The 9,736-nt window shown below is 46.4% G+C and overlaps 1 protein-coding gene across 4 annotated transcripts in view; it reads right to left on the bottom strand.

Annotated features, from left to right (window-relative positions):
• Positions 1 to 1,175: 1,175 nt before the first annotated feature.
• COL5A1 (collagen type V alpha 1 chain) overlaps positions 1,176 to 9,736 on the bottom strand; it is a 173,692-nt gene continuing 165,131 nt past the window's right edge. Inside the window, exons 60-66 of one of the 4 annotated variants that reach the window (XR_006163101.1) lie at positions 6,619 to 7,355; positions 5,589 to 5,618; positions 4,448 to 4,568; positions 4,187 to 4,343; positions 3,785 to 4,109; positions 2,416 to 2,551; positions 1,176 to 1,615 (exon numbers count right to left, since the gene is read on the bottom strand). Coding sequence is in view for 1 of the 4 variants with exons in the window: in XM_033077450.2 (XP_032933341.1) it covers positions 7,209 to 7,355 (147 nt within the window). In the remaining 3 variants the exon portion in view is untranslated. Of the gene's footprint in view, positions 1,616 to 2,415; positions 2,552 to 3,784; positions 4,110 to 4,186; positions 4,344 to 4,447; positions 4,569 to 4,590; positions 7,356 to 9,736 lie in introns of those variants that run through there. The other 3 variants (XR_006163100.1, XR_006163102.1, XM_033077450.2) reach the window with 3 other exon arrangements.

Raw genomic sequence — 9,736 nt, 5'->3', positions numbered from 1 at the left:
TTGCTGCCACGATGGCCCAGGATGGGGAAAATCGGCAGGCAGAGAATGACAAGGGATGAATGAAGTGGCAATGGGTGCAATCAATAAAAGTACAGAGCACTGAACTCCTCCTGCTCTCAGATCAAAACCAAAATGGGTTTTCAGTGCCACAGCCCCAAACCCAGAACTGCAAGAAGATGCTGAAGATCCCCTGGGTGTGAAAAGGGATTGGATTCCCCAGAGCTGGAAGTGCTGAGGAGAGGATGGATTAAGAGTCAATTATTTCCAGGGCTGGTTTTGGGTGACTGCATTGCCCTGCCTAAACAACCCCTGGCAGATGTTGGGAACATCAGCCCAGCCTGGCCTCAAAGGTTGCTCTTGCCTCAAAAAAAAGCACGTGGGAAGAAAATAAAAAATGCAGGAAAATGCAGGTGATGCAGGGATACAGTAATTGAGGGATAATGATGATAAATCCTTGTTCCTGCTCATGGCAGAGGGACTCTGGGCTCGTGGTGCCAAGTGACACACGCAGCACTGAGCTGTCCTGTGAAAAATACACATAAAAAACGTGGGAATTGTGTGGCTGGAAAGGCAGAGCAGGGAATTTGCAGAGGCACAGCTCCTGGGCAAGGTGTGAAGAAGGGACACATCTGACTTGCACTGCCTCAGCTTTTCTGGACACTCTGCAGATTAACTCACAGGTGGTGCTGAGCTGCCAGAGGCACCTCCAGCTCACTTGTTTTTTCTCACAGGAAGACATGAGGTTTTTTTGTGGTTTTTTTCTCTTTTTTCTTCTTTTTTTTTTCTTTTCTGTGGGTCAGATCAATTCCACTCTTTGCTTGAGACATTAATAAAAATAAACCCAAGTCAAATCCAGCCTGGCTGGGAGAAGCTGCAGGACAACAAGCAGCTGAAGGACAAGAATAGCTGCAGCTCCTTTGAATGCCATGAGAGCCTCACTCTACCCAACAATTTGCATATTTTCTCCATGCTAATTCATGCACAATCCTCTCCCCTCCTCATTGCAGCCTCCCACTTGGTCCTGCTGTTTCTGTCTCTCCAGCAGAGCTCTGGTGGCTCTAAGGATGCTCAGCCCTTTGTATAAAACCCATTCACAGCTTCTCATCTACCAAAACTCACCTAGACAGGGAGGGGACACCCAGGCTCTTTTCTCTACATTTAATCAGCACCAACGCTCCTTTTTTTGGCCATTTTTATTTTTACCAGTCTTTTGTAAACACAGGGTTTAAGGAGATGGGGGAGGAACATCCTTTGGAGAGGTGACAGCAGCAGGAGCATCCCAACCAGAGCTGGGACATCTTGTGGAGAGCAAAAGCTGCGACCCTGAGTGACCCTGAGTGACCCCAGGGCTGGGGTCCTGGTGCCCTTTCCCAGCTCCCAGCAGGAACTGGGATGTGCTGGTCAAAGCTGGGCTGTGTTTGGGGAGAGCCTCTCAGCTCTGTTCTCTATCCCACTCTAACAAACTGTGGAGGATGGGCTTTTCCAGGGACAGCCAGGGCTCCCCTGGCACAAAATCCTTTAGGTTGAGTGCAAGTGGAGCGAGCCAAGGGAATCCAAGATGAAAAAGGGGAGCACAGAGCAGCACAAGGGCTGGGCCTCCTCCTCCAGAGCAGGGCTGAAACCAAAGCAAAGAACAATTCCCATTTCACAGCAGATTCCACAGCAGCTCCTGCTTTCCCCCTGGGAGCAGCAGGGAGCACAAGGACACATCCCCGTGCCTGGGTCAGCTCAGGGAGCTGCATGGGGAGAACTCTGCAGCTTCACCTGCTTTGCTCACACAGCAGGGAACAAATCCCAGCCCAGGGCACAAATCCCAGCCCAGGACACAAATCCCAACTCAGGACACAAATCCCAACTCAGGACACAAATCCCAGCCCAGGGCACAAATCCCAACCCAGGGCAGAAAACCTAACCTAGGGCACAAATCCCAGCCCAGGGCACAAATCCCAGCTCAGGGCACAAACCCCAGCTCAGGGCAGAAATCCCAGCTCAGGACACAAATCCCAACCTAGAGCAGAAATCCCAACCCAGGACACAAATCCCAACCCAGGGCACAAAGCCCAGCCCAGGGCACAAATCCCAGCCCAGAGCACAAACCCCAGCTCAGGGCACAAATCCCAGCCCAGGCCATTCCAAATAAAACCCCCCAATCAGGGCAATGCAGAGCAGCAGCCCCAAGCCCTGCAGCCTGCCCTCCCCTGCTTTAAGAGCTGTGCTGACCCCACTGGGATCAGCTGCCCTTGGATAATTCCCATTCCCAGGGCTGGCAGCTGCTCTGCTCCCCCCTGGCAGCTGAGCTTGGGGATTTTTCCTCCTCCCTTTGTGCATCCCAATCTTTGGGCTCCTGCCCCTGTAGGATCCCTGAGGTGGGGAGGGAGCTGCTGCTGGAATTTGGGATTCCTGCCCCATCCTCACCCCATAACTGGGCAGGTTTGGGTGCTCACACTCCATCTCAATAATCTGCTGCTCTTTCTGGGGCTCTTCTAAAAACTCCTCTCAATATTCACCTGCTGGAGTTACAGCTTTGGAGCAGGAAATCACGGACTTTGTTCTACAAAAAGAGGTGAAAGGTGTGCATGGCTCCCGTGTCTGGCAGTGCCAGAAACAGTCAGATCCCTCCTCAGATCTCTGTTTTTCCTTAATAGCAGATCAAAGCTTCCCTCAGCACACAGGCATTTCTGCAAGCAGCAGTGATTGAGTGCAAATCACAACTGGGGTCACCTTGACGCATGATCGAGGTCCAAGTGAAGAATTTCCAGCCAGGTTTAAGTAAATAAAGTTGTTTTACCCTCATTTCTTCCTGCAGCTCTGCATTTCTGGGGTCCAGCTGGATGAAGATATGGCCACAATACCCCAAGATTTCCCAAAACTACTCTTAGGAGTTAATGACAGACTGAATGACTGAAGATTAAACGATTTCAGGTCCAGCTTGGGATGGGGTTTGGAGCACCCTGGGCTGTGGAAGGACCTGGCTGATCTTTAATTCCCCTTCCAACCCAATCTGTGACTTTGGCTCCTTCTCTGGACACCTTTTGGCAAAGAACAGAGATCAACAAAGATCTTCTGCAGCCAAAAAAGGAAAGGCAGAAACTTTTGGGTGGCAGAGCTTGGCTTGGTGACGGCAGAGCCTGGAGCAGAGCTGGGCTTGTGGCACCTTGTGGGAATCCAGAACATTCCCTGGCTTCCCTGGAACCTGGGCAGGGGGCTCAGATGCCTTGGCACAGTGCTCAGGACCCCTGTGAGTTTGATTTAAGTCCCTGGTAAAAATTACCATCCTTATATGAAGAATTACAAGTCACAAAAAATGAGTAGAGCATAAATTAGAGTGTTAGAAGGTAGAAAAATGAGTTTTAAAATTGTTTATGTTAAGGGTGTGAACACAAGATGGAGGAATTTGGGTGTGGTTTGTCTTTCTCCTTCTTGATGGCATCCAGCTTTTGGGTTAGGATGGCACTTTGGGATTGGTTTGGGAGAAAGTTGGACAGTGCAATGTGGGGGTCAGGTATTGGAAAGTAATTGTAAACAGCATGTATGTAATTTATATAACAGTATAAAAGATAAACCTGCCCTGAGGGTGGGCAGTGTGCCTTGGACTGACCTGCAGGACAAACCTCTGCAAGTCAGGGAAAGAATTCCTTAGGTAAGAAAGAACAAACAACCTTGGAAACCACAGAAAACTTCTGACTCTTCCTTCTGTGCTCGAGCTGGAAAAACAGAGACTCTGAGACCACAACTGCTGTGTGGTGAGTGATCTGTGACCCAAACAGAGTCACACCTGACCCACCTGCAGTGCTCCAAACGTCACCTCCTGAGCTCCAACATCTGCAGCTCCAACATCTGCAGCTCCAACATCTGCAGCTCCAACACCTGCAGCTCCAACACCTGCAGATCCAACACCTGCAGCTCCAACATCTGCAACTCCAACACCTGCAGCTCCAACATCTGCAGCTCCAACATCGGCAGCTCCAACATCTGCACTGCAGCCCCGAGCAGAGGAGGTTTGAGGAAGCCCCTGAGAAGCAGAGAACAGAGAACCCAGAACCAGAGTGACACAAATCCACACCTGGGCTCCTCCCCACGCTGAATTCCAGAGGATCCTGGAGTGAAACCTGCAGGAGGAGGAGAGGATGAGCAAAGTGTCCCCTTCACACAACAGTTTTGGGGATTTGGGGATTGAAGAACTCACCAAAAAGCTGAAATTTCTTTTTTTTCCTCCTGAATTTGTTTGGGATGAGAAGATCAGCAAGAGGAAAACTCCTCTGGTGATGCTGGTGACCGCACAAAATTCTCCTCCACATCCCAGCTACCAAAACCAGGTTGGATTTTTGCACTGAAATTTCTCACTGAGAAAAAAGAAAAAAAAAAGACAAAACAAACAATGAAATATTCCAGGCCTGGAAATTCCCCCAATGGTGGGTTTGGATTATATTTTACAGTATTTTTTTACCTTTTAAACACTTCCACTGCTCCTCTGATGAAGTTTCCAGGCTCCACAGGGCAGGGGGGTCCCGCTGCAATCAACTCCAACAAGAGATTCACATCACGGGGGTTTAGGTGGAAACAGTAAACTTGATTTATTGAAAAAAAAAATCTATTACATTTATTCCTTTATTACACAGGTTTAAAATATTTAAAAATAGCTCTTATGGGCATTACACTTAAATTTTATGACATGTTTATTGGACTTTGAAGAAATGTACAATACGGCATTTGACACTATATTTTAAAAAGGGCCTTATGTACTAAAAGTTGGGGTTTTTTTTCCATAGGTTTTATTTTTCTTATCAACATTTGTTCAAGTCAATATATATTAAGGGGAGGAGGGAAAATAAAATTACACAAAAAGAAGGTCTGCAAATACAAGTAGTAATTTTATTGCAATATACCGTAGCTAAGTGGTCTGGGGGGGATTGGAACAGTTTGGAGCTCAGTACAATTACAACACTGTGGAATTCAACACAGGAAATCTTTATTCTTTTTCTTTTTTTTTTTCTTCTTCTTCAAGCAGAGAAATCAAAGGGAAAAAAAAAAAAAAAAAAAAAAAAAAGCTCCCTTGATGAGAAAATCGAGACCAGAATCCCATGACCTGGGCAGACACAGAGGTGTGGACAAATAACAAATGAACAAATGAACAAATCTCAGGATATGGCTTTGCTGGGATGTGCAACCTTCCCTGCCCTTCCCGTTGCCAAGGTGACTGAGAAGCTGAATTCCTTCTTTCTTATCCTAAATTCCTTTTCGCTGCTCTGCTGCCGGAGTCTGCAGTTTGTAGGGTAGCACCTTTTGGTTTTTTTTTTTAAATTCCCTTAAGTGGGAGAGAGCAGGGGAGGAGAGAGGAGAGGGATGGACACGGCTCCTCCAAAAGCACCGCTGGCATTGCTGCTCCCTCCTCTCCTCGGATGCTGCTGCTCTCAATTCGGGCAGGAGGGGGGAAAAGACATCATATATAGGTTTTTTTTTTTTTTTTTCACAGTAAATGTGATGTCTTTTCCTTCGCGGTGAAAAATCCCCCTTGAGCTAAAAGCTCCAGGCCAAAGAATAAGAATAGTAATAATAATAATTAAAAAAACAACAACAAACAAACCCACCTTGCAACAATTATTTTCCAGCTGAGAGACCTGAAGAAGGGGAATGGGCAAGGAGGAAAAATAAATGGTAAAAGAAGAGGGTGTCAGCACGTTGTGAGCCGTGGAAGGAATAAAAAAAAAAGTGGGAAGAGTAGGAAAATTGCAAATTGCTGGGCAAGACACCCAACATCTACAGAAATTAGCACCACTGAGGACAATCTGCTCTGCTTCCCACTGGGAAAAGGCATGGATAGCCTTGGGAAAACAAACAAAGAAAAAAAGAATTTAAAAAAAAGAACATTTAATGCTTTTTTCTGGGCCCATCCAAGGAAGGAGAGGAGCAGGATTTGGACAGAAGAGATAAGAAGGTGCCATGCATTTATCAGCAGCCAAAATCTGCCTGAATGTGCCTAAAAAGCCAAGTGGGAGATTGGCCAGTGGCAGGGTATCCCCAGTGTTGTGTTAAAGTTATCAGATAGCACCACAGAGATATGTAAAAATAACTATTAAAAGCACCTTTTTTTCCTTCTTCTTTTTTTAAAAATATTTTTTAAATATTTTTTTTTTATTCTTGATATTCAGAGAGGACAATTGGATTTCCCCTGCCACTGGAATCTGCCACTGGGAATGGATTCAGGTTTAATTCTTATCATTTTAAAGGAATGCTGAAAGAAGAAAAAAGGAAGAATGAATTTAAAATAAGCAAGTGGATGAAAAGGCAAAGGCTCAACGCAGATCCTGTTTTTAGATCAGGGGATTTGTAGGAAAATTGTTAAAAATTGGCTTTAATTTCCTCATTTTGAAAGGAATCATTCCAAAAGGCTCATCCTGGGGGTCATTCCAAGGCCTCCAGATCCCAGTTTGGGACTGGGAAGGGGCAGAAGTGGGGACAGGAGCTGCTGTCTTCATTCCCAGTGGGGAGCTTGGCTGGGATGGGGAGGCTTTAACACAGACAAGGTCACTCGCATGGTTTGGAGGCAGAAACATTCCAACATCTCAAATAAAAACACGACACAAATATTTACTCACAAACATACAAAAATAGAAGCACCTTTAAGACACTGGCAAAGAGATGCCCAGTGTGACCTTGAGTCAGCACTTTGGAAATCGTGGAATGAGGCAAACTCAGAAAATTCTGGAATTGGCATCTCCTGGCTGGAGCTGATCCAAACCTCGTGGAAGGCAACAAAACCCCTGGGGAGCTTTGGATCCAGCATGGCAGGGATTTCAACGAGGAATTTCAAGTTTTTTCCATTTTTTTTTTATTTCCTTAGGAACAAACAAACGCTTCCTGGTGAGAAGAAGAAGAGGAGGAGGAAGGAGGAGTTTGCTGGAGGTGGGCTCAGCTCGGTGGCAGCAGGGACAGGGCCAGGGTTCCGTGTGTGGCTGCTGGTCATGAGATTCCATATCCATCCTGGGGGCACAGAGGGGCTGGGGCAAAACCAGGGACACAACAAAACAGGTGGGGAGGGGGGAAAAAAAAATAATAACCCATCGCTGTCCAGTTTCAGACCGTGCACGTGACGAGGAATTCTTTTTTTTCTCCTTTTTTTTCTCTTTTTTCTCTTTTTTTGTTTTTAATTAAATGGCGCAATGAGGTTACGAGGTTGCTCATTTGGAGACTAGGTTCAGGTGGCTCTTTTAGCCCAGGAAGCAAGCTGGTCCCACCTCGAATCCAAATTTCTGTGCCGCTTCTCCGAAGTCATTGAACATGATGTCGACTATGGGGACCTGCTCCACCTTGGGCGTGTTGATCTCCAGGATGGTTTTCTGGTAGCCCTTCCTTGCCTGGAATGAGGGAAAGAAGAGTTCTGAGGTTGCCTCCAAGAAAACAACAGCACAACTGAATAATCATCATTCTGCTGGTGATTTTTCCTGGGAATTTTTGGACCCAAATCGGAGTCACCACCACTCAAACAAATTTATTTCATGTTTAATCCATGTGCCTTCATGTGACCACTGAAAAACCCTCCATCCCTTGGAGCAGAAGCAGATCATGTAATTCTAACTCTGCTCCAGCACATTTCCAAGCTGGAATGGGAGCCTGCAGAAACTGTGGCTGTGGAAGGGTTTTTTTCCTCCCCCAGGACCTGCCTGGCTTGTTGAGCAAATGGGAGCAATTTAATTCGAATATATTAGTGAAAAGATCACATTTAAAGTTTGATGGAATTCACAAGGTGCTGCTGTCTTTTTATCTTGCCTGGTGGCCACGGAGTTCTTTCCAAAATATAAATAATTATTAGAGGAGCAGAAGTGCCCCCCAAGGGCGTACAAAGCTGCACAAACAAGAGAATTTATGGAGCAGCTTTGGGCTCTGCCTTTGCCTGTGATTTGTGTGGCTCGGAAGAACAGGCTGGAGGAAAAGAGCTGGAAGTTCAGGAAAAACATTGAAATTATGGGAATAATATCAGCTCTGCAGCTCCTCTGGCTTCAGCAGCCTCCCCACTACAGCAGCAGCTCTGTGTGGGGCAGCCCAACCTCGAATCCACAGGACAGGGCTCAGTCCTGGAATCTCTTAGGATGGAAAAAACCTTTAGGATCATCGAGTCCACGAACCCAGCACAGCCGAGCCCAGCAGTTTGAGGGATTGTAGCACTCACTCCCAAAAAAAGAAGTAAAAGCACCTCTAAAAACCTGGGGGAGTTTTCTAAATTCCTAACAGCCTTTTTATGGGTCTAAGAGTCAGACTAAAATCATCTTTAATGTAGAGAATCTATCACAAACCCCAAACTCCTTCAATCAAGAGATAAATCTCAAATATCCTGTCTGCGCCTCAGGCAGCACCATCTGCCAGGGCAGCAGATTAATCCAATTTATCTGCCCAAAAAGTGGAGGTTTTCAGGAGGTTCATCCACTTTAAAAAGTGCAACATGTCATCCTCCAGCAACCCTAAAATTCAGAAGGGGAAGGGAGGAGAAGACCTTTTATCCCAAGGATGTTTTGTCAGCAGGAGACACGAAAAACTTGAGGATAAACTTCTCCTGAGTGTTTCCAGAAGGGGGCTGGACGCCCTTTCCCTCTCCAGGAATGTGTTAAAAGTTCTAATCTGATTTTCCTCATTGCTCCATCAGTAAAAAATCTGTTTGTGCCAGAACAGAAGCATTTCAATCTCAAATTACATGAGGAGATTTTTCTGTCAAACATCTCAATCTTTCTGTCCCGTGGGCTCCAAGTGCTGCAGTTCCAGAGGGTGGAAATTATTCATGTTTTTACACCAGCAAGCTGGGGCTCAAAATAAATGCAAGCAGCGCCTGCTTTGCCAAATTTTTATCTCCTGAGGGCAGAATTTTCAGAGTTTAAACCCAAATCAAGCATCCAAGAGGAGTTAGAAGGAAAGGGAGGATGTGAGGCACCTTTAGAAATCACGGCTGTGCTTGTGCACCCCATGAGCAGCACAGCCCAGAGACTTCCTGGGCCTGCAAGAACAAAACTTCCAACCAAACCCTTCCTGCTTTGCCTCTGAGAATTTCTGAAAGCAGGTTAAAAGATTCTTCTCAAACCCTGAACATTTCCTACCCAACTGGGTGCCATTGCTCGCCTCTCCTCATGTGAGGAATTGGGCAAGAGCAAAAGCACAGGGAGGCTTTTGAAAGCTAGCAGCATTTTTCGGCAGATAAATTGGATTAATGAGATTAATTTGACTCCTGGAGGTGTTGCAGCTTCCCTTCACTTTGATCAGGATCACAAATTCCCATGGAATGATTTATTTCCAACTTAGCAAGGTGATGTTGCTCATGTTCAGGACAACCCTGAGGCACCAGAAATTTGGGGCCAATCTGCTCTGGGGAAGACGGTGCTGGCCAAGCAGGGGAGGGGACAGAGGTGTCCCCAGGGTGTCCCTGTCCTAGGTTACAATATAAAGATATGCACAGGCGTATGTGCTCTGTCACCATCTGTTAAACCAGCTGGGGCAGTGATCCTGACCTCTGTGGGATATCTCCTATTAATGGGCCATATTTTATAAAGCAGGTGGGGCAGTGATCCTGATCTCTGTGGGATATCTCCTGTTAATGGATTCTCTGTTAAACCAGCTGGAGCAGTGTTCTTTATCTTTTCACAGCCCATCGTCTCTCCAGGAGATCTCTCCTGTTCATGGCCACTGAGTCCCAGGGCATGGCTGATAAAATTCCATCATCCCATGGGGAGATGCTCCAGCCAGGGAGAAAACC

The sequence above is a fragment of the Catharus ustulatus genome, chromosome 21 (genome assembly GCF_009819885.2).
Source record: "Catharus ustulatus isolate bCatUst1 chromosome 21, bCatUst1.pri.v2, whole genome shotgun sequence".
Classification (NCBI taxonomy): Eukaryota; Metazoa; Chordata; class Aves; order Passeriformes; family Turdidae; genus Catharus; species Catharus ustulatus.
Note: the sequence above shows the minus strand (reverse complement) of the source record. Positions and strands in the feature narration are given on the sequence as shown.